Source organism: Octodon degus, unplaced genomic scaffold (assembly GCF_000260255.1).
Source record: "Octodon degus isolate 3935 unplaced genomic scaffold, OctDeg1.0 scaffold00227, whole genome shotgun sequence".
Taxonomy (NCBI): domain Eukaryota; kingdom Metazoa; phylum Chordata; class Mammalia; order Rodentia; family Octodontidae; genus Octodon; species Octodon degus.
Genome location: NW_004524803.1, coordinates 1,554,931 through 1,570,048, shown reverse-complemented (window position 1 = coordinate 1,570,048; position 15,118 = coordinate 1,554,931). Strand labels below are relative to the sequence as shown.

The window sequence follows — 15,118 nt, the reverse complement described above, 5'->3', positions numbered from 1 at the left end:
GCTGCATGATGGCATTATCTAGTAAAGCTGAAGAAGCACAAGACCCAAGACTTGATATTTTCATTTATTTCTATGAAGACATCTTAGAGTAGTTTCCAGGAGTTCTCTAAGGTTTCCAAGAGTTCTCTAAGGCCCTTTCAGAGACCTTCTAGATCATAACTATTTTCACAGCAACAGTCCAAGAGCATTTTCCCCTCTACTTCATTGACATCTGTACTTTTGGTACTTTCATTCAGACCAAGCCAGTCTCATCAAACCATACCAGTAATTCTTGTATTCTTCACTATTACACACAGTAAAAAATTAACACGAGAACTCAAAAGCAAAACACAATTTTGCAGGCAGTTTCACAAAGGAGTATGTCTGCCAGGCATGATGGTAGACACCTGATGTTCTGGCACTCGCTGAGACTGCACCAGGAAGATCACAAGTTTGATTCCTAACTGGAAAACTAAGCAAGATCATCTCAAACTATTTTTAAAAAACCATCACCCTTATGATGCTAAAGATCCAGCTCAGTGCAAAGGCCCTTGGTTCAATCTCCAATATCAAATAATAATAATAATAATAATAATAATAATTTTTTTGGTGGAACCGGGGATTGAACTCAGGTCCTTGCGCTTGCCAGGGAAGCACTTATTCTACTGAGCCATCTCCCTGGCCCAATAATATTAATTTTTTAAAAAAATTTTATTTATTTATTTATTTATTTAGTGTGTAGAGGTTCAGGGCAGCTCAGCCCACCAGGGGGCGGGGCTGGCTGGCATGTGGTGCTGGGGGATTGAACCGCGGTCCCTGTGCTTTGCTAAGCTTGTTCTAAGTAGGTGCTTTACACCATTGAGCCATCTCACCAGCTCCCCAATAATAATAATTTGAATGAAGCTCTAAATCTAATTTTACTGAAGATTAACCCTTGAGTAAGCATCTTTTTAATCTTACACATAATGAAATACACACATAAGCCTTCCGCTTACGGCAAGGAAAAGGGCAAGAGTGACTTGTTGGGTGAGGAGCTGAATGAGCCATTTTCATGGAAAATCACTTTTAATTCAAAGAATAAGTGACAAATTAGGGTCAGTCAAATGTGAGTCTTTGGCATATTAGTCCTTGAAAATGAATGAAATAAAGCTGATATTTCAAGGAAAAAGGAGACAGTATTTTTAGCCATTGATAAGATTCAAGCTTTCAAGCAACCATTAAAATTCTGGAAGACTTGTATTCTACTCTGAACTTGACAGCTTCCCAATACTGTAAAGGCTTCTCAGAGAAGATCCCTGTGGATATTAATATTTTTATATTGTATAATGAGATATGGCAACATTTGGTAGAGCTACACAGCTCAGGGAACCAGTACTTTGCAAATGTCCAATGCTAATGTTATTTGCACGATGATTCATTCAAAGCACAGGACAGCCCAGTAGATTTTAATGCAACAGAATATGAAAAGTTCATTGAACTGTTTTGATTCATCATTGCAACTAATCTTTAAGAAGCTATCTCTTTTTGAGTCTTGATGTAATTCAAAGAATAGTCACAATCACCTGAATAGACTATTACATCTCTGATTGAAGCCAGATATTCTTCATTTACTCTACCCCAAACCTGTTGCAGTAGACTGAATATAGCAACAAATAAAAGAAACTAGTTAGTTGCCTTCTATTAAGCCAGACATTGGAGATTTTCAAAAACATAAAACCAATGCTACTCTTCTCGTTAAATGTTTTTGAGAAGAAAAAGATATTTTCCATTAAAAATATGGTAGGTCTAGTTAATATTGTGTAATAGATTGGAATCATTATTCTAATGATGAAAATATTTAATTTATAAGTTTTAATCTCTACTATAATAATGAACATACAAAAAAGATCTCTGGAGTCTTCAGTAATATCCAGGGCTCCTGAAAGAGGAGCCCTGAGACCAAAATGTGTGAGGACCAGAGTCTTAGAGAAATTAACACCAAGACCAAGGTGATATGAACTTGCATGTTTACAGCAGCCCTGTTCACAGCAGCAAAAAGTGGAAATGAAGCAAACCTCCCTGAGCCACGTCTACAGGGGAATACTAGACAGAGAACAGCACAATGAATGCGGCACAGCTACATGCACCAAGATGGATCTATCTTAGGGAATCTTTGCATATAAACCAAGCTGCAGAAGGCACATTGTGTGCTCCTGCTTTTATAAATGTCAAAGACAAGCAAACCTAAACAATGCAGTAAAGCCTTGGAGAAAGTTGAGGACAATAGGAGCTGTTCAGGGTCAAGCAAAGAACACACTATGGTAAAGAGTAATAGTAATGAAACTTGGCAGGCTGTGTGGTAGGTTTACAGACGTCTGCTTTATCACTATCTCTTATTGTATACACGCAACTTGGATCTATTAGTTCTCGTGACAAACACATAATTTGTGGCCTTCAAAGGGAAGTGCTGCGTTGACACTTTCCCTGCCAATTAACCAAGCAGGAAGGGGCAAGAGGAGAGGGCAAGGCCTGGGAGTGGGAAGATCCCCACAGCATTGACCCCAAGAAAGCCAGCACTACACCAGCCCCTACAACAGCCCTGCCATCCACCCTAGCTTAGTAGGCTTTTCGAGTGAAGTCCCTCTGCTTGAAAAGCCCACCTCTTCATTTCGGCCATCATCCTCCCTCCCACTTTCACCACAGTGAAAGAAATGACCACTCTTTACAGTTGATTTGTGAGTTGTATCCAAAACTAGTTAACAACCACAGGCTTTTCTCACTGGGGCCCGCGCTTGCCGTATTTCTCAGGCCTTGCTTACATCTCTAGGATGGTCCCTCTGGTTTAGCAACGCTCTCGTCTTTAAATGGCTCTGCCTGCTTCTGGCTTATTTCAACCTCATGGCTCATGTTATTCCTCATGCTTGGACGGTCTCACTCTTCTCATCATCTACATTGACTAATCCCTTGAGGATGCCTGGGTTGTCATTCCTCCATCAGTCTTACACCCGTAACTCTTATTCTCTTCCTACAAACATTTACACTCTGAATTCATACTAAATTATCCCATACTTCTGAGCCTATCGATTTGTGCTTATCTTTCTGTGATTGTTTGGTGCCAACATCTGAAGGAACTGTTGGTGGAGACTGCATTCCACAGAACTTTTGTGAACCGGTCGGGCTCAGAACTTCATGGATGAAGGGCTGGGGAGATGGCTCAGTAGAATAAGTGCTTGCCTGGCAAGAGCAAGGGCCTGAGTTCAATCCCCGGTTCTGCACCCCCCCAAAAAAAAAAAGAAAGAAAGAAAAAGAACTTCATGGATGAGCAGCACATGGGAGCCACAGCTCTCAGATGATTAAGCCCTCACTGCTGTATCAGGCACTACATGACATAGTTCTCAAAAGGCACTCCATTCAGAACAACACACTGAAAGAGGTGTTCCCCAAAAAGTTTCAATTTCATTACTGAAACTAAGCAAAACAGCCTTTGCCTTATGAAATTATTTTTTATAGTATTAAACAATTTTAGAACTCAACACTTCCCTTCCAATCCTGCCCTGAATTACCAGAAATCTTTTGAAAATCACCCAAGAGGTGATTAAGCCAGATCGTTCATAAACACAAGATCTTGTCTTTCATTTCTGGATGTTTTTGATTCTTGTTGTTGTTCAACAGGTCTTTATCAAATCAAATTTATCTTCCTTGTAACTTCTACCCTATTAGTCTTTATCACTGTTTTCTGCTTAGCAGTTCATACGTCTTTGGAAAATATTTTTTCCAGCTGAATTTATTTTCATTTCTATCTCTGCCCACTTGTCTCCTGCGAGCAGGAACCATGCTCTGCTTAGCTCTACAAGTCCAGAGACCCTGACACACACACTCAGTCACTGCTGGTGGAATGAATGAATGAATGAATGAATGAATGAATGAATGAATGAATGAACAAACAGAGGAAAAAAGTATCAGTTTTCATACCAAGTTGAATGACAATTCCCAGTAAGTTACTCCCCGTTTCACTTGACAGAATTTCATATATTGGAATGTAGACACCGTGCACAATTTTTATCCACCCCCATTCTTCTCTTCAAATTAAGCACTCCCAGTTGCCTCCATAATTAATTCCTCTAGGATGATCTCCAGAGCCTATAACATTTTAGTGGCCTCCCTTCTGGTGAGTAGTTTATCAATTTTCCTCTTTAAACTGGAGCATCCAATCTGGGATTCAATATTAGAGATGTGATCTCATCCACTTATAACAATGTTGCCACCCTTTCTCTGAATTCAGTATTTTATACTAGCCAACTCCATGAAACGCTTTCATATTTCAAATAAAGGTGGAATTTTAAATACTGTTGATTATAGTGGTTATCTCTGGGCGTGGGAGTTGGGATAAAGGACTTTAACATTTTAAACATCACACAGAGCTTTCTTTATACTACGCATGTGCTACTTTTGTTATTAAAAGCCAATAAAGATTATTAAAAAATAAGTTTACTTCTACATATCTTATCCCAAAATACTGTAAATTCTTAGGAAATTACCCCCCAAGAAGTTGAGCCAATGCCTTCTTACACACAAGATCTGTTTCATTTTTTGAATTCAACATTTCCTCATCTTACGAAAGATTTCTACGGCCTCAGTTGTATGGAGAACATTTAACTCCTATTTCAACCAACTGTACCTTTTCCTCTTCCTTTGTGTGTTTCCTCATGCAGACCTGAGGAGCACATGGTGCACGGTGGGCTTCTCTCTAAGTACAGTCTAGCCGTCTAGCCAGCCTCAATCCTACTTTGAGACTGTAAAATTTCTCTTTCCCCATAAATGTCAGAAAGCAGCACACTACAATTTGATTTCTCTCTTCCTTAAGGTCAGATTAAAACTCAGTAGCTTCTTATTTGAGGTTTGCTTTCCCCTTAGAGAGAGAAATCATAGGGCAGGTTTCAGGAACGTTTCCTGGAGCGCAGGCTCTCTCTCCCACACTGTTTCCTCCAAATACAGCTGTGTTTCATGCTCCGAAAAGCTGGGCTGGGTTCACAAGTTGAGCCAAACAAGCACAGATTAGATGCCTAATTCTAGGCCATTCCAGAGAACGGCGCTGGCCATTTGGAGCACACATTTCAGCCTCCAGAAAGTGCCACTGCACAGGAGCCTGCTCTGTTACCCTCTGCTTGGTCTAAGGTCAAAAATGCATATATTGAATTTTGGAGGAAAAAGGCATACTGGCAGCACAAGTGTCCATGAATCACGGAGCCCACACTATCCACCGGCACCTAAAGGGGCCTCCTGCAGGACAGTCTCTCAGCAGGGCTGGGGTGGGTGGACCCCAGCGTTGACTCCGGGTGAGGAGCTCAGGTGAAGATGTCGCACACCTCAGAGCAGAGCTGGACACCAAGAAGCCACCAGATGGTGTCGCACCCTTGGCAGTGACTTGGGGCTATTTCTTCTTTTCTGTGGCTCAGCTTCTATTTCTCATGGTTAAGAAGGAAAAGCAGCCCTTCCCTGTCTGTCTCAGAAACAGTGAAAGCGCTTCAGAAACCACAAAGCAGAATGTAATGAGAGACATACACTATTACCCAGTTTACAAGATAGAGCTACTTAAAGCACAGAGAGGTTAAGTGATTTGCGAAAGGTCACAAAGCCCAAGAGAAACCTTGAGGATAGGAGAGTCTGAGAGAGAAAACTCTGGTCTCCACCGGTGGAAGGAATGGATGTTCTTGGACTCCACTGGACTCTAGGCCTTTACTTTCCAGCCTAGAAGAATTGGAGCCAATTACTGAAGTCCTTGAGCTGACTTCAGGGTTTTAAGATCTGCAAGGAATCATCAATAATCTCCCAGGCTCAGCATGACGTCTTTATTGTTGGCTGAAATGACATCACCAAAGGATGGGAGTTAGTTCAGGGGTTCTCCACCCTGGTTATCCATTTCAATCACCCAAGGAGCTTTATAAAAATGTCCAGTTGCAGGCTCCAGCCTGGGCCAATTGAACTAAAGTCTCCATTGGGGTTGCTTTTATTTTTTTAAGTCTCACGAATGATTCTAACATGTGGTCAGGGTTAAGAACCCGCAGGTTGCTAAATGCTGATCAGAAACTGAAGAACAGCAAGATTGTCTTTGATTAATTACGCAGAACAGTGAAAGCAATGCTACGGTGAGCCTCAGTTTAAATGAATCTACACCTCAAATACATCAATATGACTGGCATTTATTTTGCACATACTAAGTATCTACCTGTAGGAGTTCAAGTTCCACAGAACCTAAAATGGTCCCTCATTCTAGTTTACATATGAGAAAAACAGAGAATAGCAGTCACTTGCTAATCTCACAGCTCAAATGCAGTATAGTCAGGATACTAATCCCTGTATTCTATAGACAGCGTCTTGACACCTCACTGGAGTGTGGTACACAAATTCGGACCAGTCTGAGGAATTGCAAAATCAGAGAGTCCTGGACAGTGTGGTGGAGTTTCTCAGCCAAAGGCAGCAGGATCAGGAGGAAAGAGACGAGGGGAAGGTGGGCAGGTGTATATGCATATGGAGACATGGTGGCCGGGTAGCAGGCACTGTGACAGACTGAGGAGCACATGCCTGGGGAACAGAGACAGCCGCCACCGACGACAGCAGATTGCTGCCATGTGGGGAGGTGGGCCCAGTGCCTCTGGCTCTTCCAAGTTTTCAAAAAAGCTGAAAATTTGGATTATTATTTGAAAGCTCAAATTTCTAAAACATTCTCTCAAGTTTTTTTTAACATACTTATCTATGTGGGGCCAGCACTAGTTCACCTCTGATAGCGCTCTCTCTCTCTCTCTCTTTCCCTCTCACCTCAAGCCTTGATCTGAGATTCACTGAATATGCTCTCTTGGACTGGTTCCCTATTATTAAATAGGGAACTTCGCTTTTCCATTTTTCTGTATAAAATCTGAACTCTGGCCTATATATCATATGGAAAACTCAGTGTATCAATTTCCCCCTAGTTATTTTAATCAGTGGCTGCCTGTTGAATAAAAGAATAAACTTTTATTAAATTCTTACCCTCTCATCTCAATCTCACTATCTGTCACTGCAAGAGGGTTTACTATCCTAACTTTAGAGTGACATCCAGCCATAATTCACTTGATTATTATGCAACTTAGATAAAACTCAGGTCAAGTCACATACACAAAGAAAATCATTTCTATAACAAAAGCCTAACATAATATTGTCGATTTATGAAACAAGTAATAATAGTCAAGCCCTACCATAATTGCTTCATAAGACAATGTTACCAAATAATACTACCACTCATCATACTAATGAAATCTATGAGAAACAAAAATGAAACATACGAGCCTACCATAAAGTTCTCAGTCAGAAATGCTGATAATCTAATCACAATCTAAGCAAACAAATGTATTTCATATGCTTATTAATAAGTACATTTAGCAAGCTCTAAGCAGCAAGCACTAATCATGCATTATTTTTGTGTATGCATAATATTTTAATTTATTATGTATTGAGCAAATCTTTTTTTTTTTTTTTTTTTTTTTTTTTTTTTTGTTGTTGTTGCTCGAATGCCTTCAGGGCACTTTTGGCCAGCAGGAGAGGTGTGAGGTTCGAACTCCAGCAACCTGAGGCTGACAGCTTTGTGGAAGCAGCCACTTAAAGGCCTGAGCTAGGGCCAGGCCCCCTCTTTTTTTTTTTTTTTTGCTCCGAATGCCTTCAAGGCATGACTGGCTGGCTTGAGTTGTGGGGATCGAACCACAGCAACCTGAGCCTGATGGCTTTGTTGAAGCAGCCACTTAAAGAACTGAGCTAAGGGGCAGGCCCCCGAGCAAATCTTTACAATAACTCTATAATACAGGAACTAATGTCACTATTTAAGATGAGGAAACTGGAGGACAGAGAAGTTAAGCAATTTGTCCAAGGCCACACAGCTAGCCAGTGATAGAGGTAGGTTCTGAACAACCTAGCTCCAGTTCGTGCAGCTTACCATCACCCTATGAACTTCAAAAGCACCTGAGTTGTTTTTATTATACTTGCACCAATTTCTGCAAAGCAAAAAGAGACTGAAGTCACACATATATTTTCCTCCTTGCATTACAAAATAACAAAAGCTTTCTAAAACACACCATCAGACAGCCCACAGTATTAACACTATACAACATGAGAAAAATCTATCACCCGCCACAAGTACAGTAGCTTGTTTCAAAAGCTCAGCTAAGTAAAGTGCTGCTGATCAATCATGTAAAAGATCATTTTCGCCTGGCCTTCTTCAGTCCTCTTTGAAGGCCAACTTCTTCAGAACACTCAAAACAATTCAACCTGAGATCCACATCTCTCTCTCTCACCCCTTCTCTTCCTTCTTTTATAGCACAGTTCTAACGGCAGCTAACCACCCTTCTGACCCATGAAGAAATTATCAAAGAGAGAGGTTGTTTTAGGGTTTGCTTTACCTGGCTGGGATGGTCTATGTATTTATGTCTTGCTGGCAGAAAAAAACCTGGCTGAGTTTGGATGGATGGATGGATGGATGGATGGATGGATGGATGGGAGGTAGTGATGCTGAAAATCGAACCCTGGACCTCATGCACCCTAGGCAAATGCTCTACCACTTAGCCACATCTCCAGTGCTGGATTTTCTTAAAAACAAAAGCAAAGACCTGGCCATTTAACCTTCGAGACGATTTCAGTGATAGAGGCTGTTTTTAGATAAGAAAAAGGACAACTGGAAAAAATACCCTTTTAGATACATGTACTGCATTTACTGTAACCTGTGGTCAGTGTAACGAAAGCTGAGTTGCTAAAGGACCCATTCGGACCTCCACTCATATCAATGGCCATTTTATAAAATTAACTATAGTGCTGCCTCTGTGTGTGTGCTTGTCTGTGTACACACACTGAAGCTGACTTATAAAATAAACAGCAATGTGTACTCATGTGGCCTAAAGTTAGTGTCAAGCCAAAGTCTGAGTTTAATTTATGAAATTTCCCTGGAACTGTGGCAATTTTAGCCAAGGTGGGTCCCGGGAGAATGATAAAAATCATCTGACAGGTCCCTGCTTCAGCACCTAGTCACACACTGTTCTCCAGGATCATAAAAATTGCAACTTACAAACATAGGACAGAAATACAACACTGGCTCACAAATAGAAGAAGGTATCTTAGAAGCCTCAGCCCACTGAGCACCCATAGCTACTTCAATGATCCCTGCTTTATACATGATTTTGTTATGTAATATGTCATATGACCATGAGCCATAGTGTTTTGTACACTTAGCCCTCCATGGTACTGTAAAGATTACTGAGCTACCCTTAGCAAAGTAGGAAGCAGAAGAGAGTACATCAGAAAGAGGCCTGCATGTCATTCACAGCCTGTACCCTTAAAATTGGATTCTAAGAGTTCATTAACTAAGCCAAAATAGTAATGAAATCAGCAGAACAAAAAGTCATTCATCTTACCATAACCAGGCCTGGTCTGGATTTCTTTCCAGTAACAGAAAACCCAAAATCTATTTCTTCACCACAATGTCCATGATTTTATAAAATCTTATGGTAGAAATCCTTTAACACACCCAGAAGTCCTATTTTGTAGGTCATACTTTCAATATTTTGTGCTGCGATTGGTCTGATTAAATCATAGAAAATTACTAATGTATCACTCAGAATGGAGAGATCTGCTCTGTTTGGTCTTCCGTCTCCTATTCTAAAACTCCAACAGATATTTAAAAACAAAGCACACAGGTGGGCACAGCAACTTAAAAGGAAGGCTAACAGACATATTAACCTAATCACAGGAATTGGATGGTCACCTTGTACGTTTTACACATGGCATTAGTGACCAGTCACAGGCACCCAGGGAGCTCTGAACAGTGCAGGTCCAATGTGGACTCCTCCCATATTTCCTTCATACTTTTCTTTCACTATGACCTGAATGTCTGTCTCCCCCACAAAAATCACGTCAAAGCATAACCCCCAAAGTGACAGCACTAATAGGTGCTGCCTTTCAGAGGTGATCAGGTCACCAAAACAGAACCTTGAAGACTAAGAAGTGCCTTTATAAAAGAGGTCTAGAAGCTTTCTAGCTGCTTCCTCCATTAAGAAGGTGCCAGGGACAAAGTGCCAAGTTGAAATAGAGAGGGAGCCCTCACTGGACACTGAATCTATAGTCACTTTAATGGGGGACTCCACAGTCTCCAGGAGTGTGAGCAAGACGTTTCTATGGTTCATAAATTACTTAACTCAAGGTATCTTGTTGCAGCAGTCTACATGGATTAAGGAACCTGCTCATCAGATATCAATACACATATAAGTGACCATAGTGACTTTACAGATAGTGACCAGAATGAGAGCCTTTTTCTGTTTTGTGAAACTAACTCATCTAGACACAATCTGAACCCAAACTATTGGGACTGCTAAGTAGTTTCTCCATCCAGCCCACACAGCTCTAATTTGGCTTTTCCCACAAGAACATGTTGAGGTTCTCCTTGTATTTTAAACCAGTCTTTGACCCTAGGAGACGTCCACCTGGTTATTCCACCAACACACTCCCAGGTCAAGTCCAGTTTTATAAGCCTCCCATAACAGGGATTTCTACACCTCCCTTGGAACTCTCCTAATAGAGGCCATTCAAAGACTCTAAAATGCCAAATGCACAGCAAGCTCCAGCACCAGGCAAAAGCTGTCCGATTTATACCTCTCCAGCATGATTTATTAACACTTTGTGCAGAGAGCCTTGTCCACTCACACCAGCTGTGTCATCTCCAGAGTGGGACGGCAGCACACAGATAAATTAAAAATCAATTTTTTTATTAGAAACTATTTTGAAGCATTAGAAGGAATGTGATTTTTGAGCTCTCTTCCCTATTGTAACTGGAAAACTCAGCAAAGCAAGGATGTTCTTTTCTGAGAACAGATAGGCAGCATTACCCAGCACCAACCCAGATGGCTTGGTACCTCGGAATCATTAGCCCTGGTTGACAAGAGCAATGAAATATTTTGCTACTTCAGACTGAAAATTTTCCCCATGTGGTTCCTGCCATAGTTAGTCAGGAAGTATTGCCTGGGCACTGTAAAAATGAATAAGAATAAATAAGAAGAAAGTTAAGTCTTTTACCTCTTTTCTTTCATCAGACATAAAAAGACTTGGAAAACATTTTAAATGAGTCCTCTATGTTTTTCAGTAGTTTTGGTTCCCAGTTTTACTACAAAGCAAGAGAGAATTTTTTCAAAGTTCTGTTATTACAGAACACAATAACCTGATCTCGTCATAACTCACAATTGTGTAAAGAGTAACAATTCTAGAATAATGAAACAAATGTCATTGTTTTAATTTATTTTTGTGATTCTCTATGCAAATAAGTATCAGCTAAATTTTCAATGATAAATGCAACAGGATCTAAACTTGTAAACAAGTTTGCCCTTAAAATGAGGACATCTTAAAAGCGCTGAGTGCATCACCAAAAGTAAAAGAATTTATAGACACAGTAAACACTCAGGAAAGTACTTCCTCGCTTTTTTCCTCTTCCATTTGTGATCCCAAATGTAATAAGAGCAACATTCACAAATAATGCCTAGCTAGCTGCTGAAGATGCTTAAGGCACATGATAGAGCTCAAAGGACCCCGAAATATTTTATTGAACATAACCTTATTAATAGAAAAAAAAAACTTGTAAAAGAGCCATCAACATTAGCAGTCATACTTAAATCCCCAAGTAATCACTACTGCTCTAGGCCAAGAAACAGAGACTTTATTTTGAATAATTTGTAAGGCCATCCCTCAAAAGTAATGTAGGTTTAATAGTTTGGCTAGAGGGTACCTAAAAATGTCATCACAGAGCTCCTTTATGATCTGTAAACAGTGGGTTCACCATCCAACTCCATAGGACAGGCCATTTATTTCTCCTTGCATATGTATGAGGCCTATGTAACAAAACTCTAACTCTAACTCTAACTCTAACTCTCCCCCCCCCCCCTTCAGAGGCCCAGAGGAAATGACTGTGTAGAATTTTAAATCAGAAACCCAAGGCTTAGGTTAGTAGTGTCGGGTTAAAGGCTTGCCCATCTCCAAAGCTAATTCGGTTCTCCACAGTCCCATGGGTGTCTAGCTGAACAGAAGGAGCTAGGAAACCTTAGCAGGCCGGAGCCCAGCCTGGGGAATTGCTGGGACTCCGTGCCAGGGGCTGAGGCTCACCCCAGACTTGGTATCAGATAATACCAAGTGCTAGTCTGGATTTCCAGGACTAATCCACTGGAAGGTGGGACTTCCAGGTTCCTCAGAGTCTGTGCTGTCAGTGAGAGGACTGTGGACTTTCTAGATCTAGGCTGTACCTGGCTAGTATTACATTTAATAATAATAAAAAAAAATACATTCAACGCAGGGAACGGTCCATAAATAACAATAGTTTATGCTTTAAAATCTTTTAGTCATATTGTTGGGGGGGAGTTGTGGAGGCAAAGAGGAACTTAAGAGAAAGACAAACATTCCCATTTTTTATGGATTCAGAGCTGGCAAACTTCTTTAAAATTGTAACCTGCACTTTTTAAATCTATTTACAGGTTCTACAGATTTTTAAAACAACACATCAACAGTGGCTTTCACCATTGTTGTACTTATTCAGGACACCTCTTGGGCTTTAAAAACAATTCACTCCAGCTCATTCCCCTGTCTCATCTTTTCCTGCCTCCAAATTACAAATACCACTTTTTTCAGATAAGACCAACTGCTAAATGGGCCCCTATATGACTTCTTAAAACCCTGGGACAGTCTATCAGGTGACTTTAACCGCTCAGTATGTTTTAACTGTGACAGAACCCTGTTTCCAGGAAAAGAAAAAAGAAAAAAAAACTTTCATCACACATAAACAAAAAAAAAAGCTTATCATTATAACTGGGATTTAAGATTGCCATTGTCCTGTATAATAAGTGGAAATTAACACTAATTTTTACCCAAGTCAATATTTATTACATGTAGACACCACTTGCAAGTTTCTCCAAGAATCACTTAGCAAGCCCTGGGTTACTGGGACTGAACTGCAAAATACAGCGTTTGCCCAGAAACTGCTCAGTCCAAATGAAAATTGATTATAAAACAAGAGTAAACCGTCCCCACACAACAGGAAGAACACATCCACAAAAACCCATTTAATGCAAAGGTAAGTGTGAAAGCTTGGCCAACTAAGGCTTCCCTACTAAAAAAAGGGCAGGGGGGAGTAGAGGAGGCACATGGACTGTGTTTCCAAAGGTAAACTGTTTCTTACTTTGGGAAAACTGACTTTTTGTGAGCGGAAGAGGGAGGCGATTTTTTTAAGGGAGTAGAGAACAGTATTCAATTAAGAGAACAAGACGCGAGAAGCCACTCTCTGCACACAACTTGGTCACTGGCACCGGCGCGCGGGAGAGGCCCACCAGGCTTCCGAGCTAAAATGGAGCCTGAATTTCCTCTCAGACGAGAGGGTAGCCGCGGAGGTCAGGGTCAAGGTCACCGCCAGGGCAGGCTGCAGCTGCCCGGCTGCGCCGCGCACGAGGGGAGGGACAGCGATCCATCTCCGTCACTGCCCGAGCAGATAAATCCCTTGTCCTCTCCCACCCTCCCTGTAACCCCGCCAACGTTTTCCTTTTTCTTTTCTCTTCTTGCTTTTTTTTTTTTTTTTTTTAAAGAAGGGGGAGAAGAGAAGAAAGGAAAATGACCACGTAGCCTCACCGCCCCGGCTTTCGCACACTGGCTCATCAGCTCCCAAAGTTGCCATCTAAGGGCAAGTTCGCGGAGAACACTGAAGCTCATTTTGTCCGAGCAGGGCAGGCCTCCCCCGCCACCCCGCCCGGCCGGCGCGCCCCGGGGGAGCCGGGCGCCCCGGGACGGCCGTGCACGCGCGCTCTCCCACCGAGTGCCGCGAGTTTTCTGTGAATCGCGGCAGAGCCTCCGCTCGCCCTGCCCGCCTCCTCCTCTTCCTCCTCGCGCAGAATTGCCCTGCACACGCAGCCGCCTGCGAGTGATTTTCTGTGCATATGTATTACATATGTGATCCGATCCTCAGAACCTCTAGCGGGCAGGCGAAGAAAGGACTGCACAGGGGCATTTTTATTTTTTATTTTTTTTAAAGGAAGGGGAAAAAAAGCACAAACCCAAGCCCTGTGCGTCGACTCCCAGTGTACCGGGAAAGGGAAAGAAAGAGGAATGTTTGCGGAGCGGACTGCCTCGAAAGTGCCCTTGCTCGCCAGTCCGGCCGCGGCCCGGGTGACACGAGCGGCAGGGGCAGTCCGCGCCCCCTCTCGGGTCCCCCCGGCCGGCACCGCCGCGGCTATTTCGCGAGGGGGAGATCGATCGCTCGCCTGTCTGCAGCGGAAACACACGCGCGCGCGCACACACACACACACACACACACCGAGACACCATAACCTTAACCCTTCCCCCACCCTCCGTGAACTTCAGGTGACCGACCACGTCGGCCTGACACCCGGCCCGGCGGGCGCTCCGGCTCCGCTCCCGCCCCCGGCCCCGGCCCGGGTTTTGCAGGATCGGGCTCCCAGCAGCGCCAAGCCCGCCGGCGGCGCAGGGGGGAGCGGGAGAAATTGACCCTGCGTCTCCCCCGACCCCTCCCTCCCTCCCTCCGGCGCCTCCCGCGTCCCCTCCTCCCGTCACCCCGCCCCACGCCTTCTCCCCTGCCCCCTCTTCCCTGCATTCAAGGAGCCGGGCGGCCCCGGGGGATATTTTTAGTTGCTTCTTTCTCCTTCACTTTTAGCTTTAGCAGCATCTCGGAACACTCACAGCGGAGAGAGAGAGGCTGGGGGGGCGCGGGCACCCGAGAGGGAGTGGGGGAAAAGTTAAGAGTCTCGCAAAGAAAAGCCGGAGGGCGGGCGGAGGGGGCCGGCGCGGTGGAGGAGGGGCAGGGGACCCGGCCGGCCGGCGGGTGTGTGTCTCCAGTTGGCGTGCGTGGCCGCCGCCGGGGAGGGCTGGGATGCACTTTAGTCCTGGACTCTGCTCGGGCTCGCCGGGAAGGGGGGTCTGGGAGCCCGAGTCTCGCCCGGCTCCGTCTGCTCCCACTGACCCCGCATTTGATTGCGGCCAGGAGCCCTGCTCCTCCTCCCCTCGCTCGGCTCTGCAGGGACCTCGCGCGCCGCGAGCCGCCCTGCCTCCTGCCTCCGCCTCGGCGCGGCTCCCGCACCCCACATCCGCCCGCCGCGGCGCGGCC

The 15,118-nt window shown here is 43.6% G+C and overlaps 1 protein-coding gene across 8 annotated transcripts in view; it reads right to left on the bottom strand.

The window, feature by feature from the left end:
- The window catches only part of Znf827 (zinc finger protein 827), a 170,711-nt gene that overhangs the window by 154,531 nt on the left and 1,062 nt on the right, over nt 1–15,118 (bottom strand). For 6 of the 8 annotated variants that reach the window (XR_002818969.1, XM_023705735.1, XM_023705730.1 and 3 more), the window contains exon 1: nt 13,630–13,704. The exons of the other annotated variants lie outside the window; for them this stretch is intronic. Coding sequence is in view for 5 of the 6 variants with exons in the window: in XM_023705735.1 (XP_023561503.1) it covers nt 13,630–13,675 (46 nt within the window). In the remaining variant the exon portion in view is untranslated. Of the gene's footprint in view, nt 1–13,629; nt 13,705–15,118 lie in introns of those variants that run through there. 8 annotated transcript variants of the gene reach the window in all.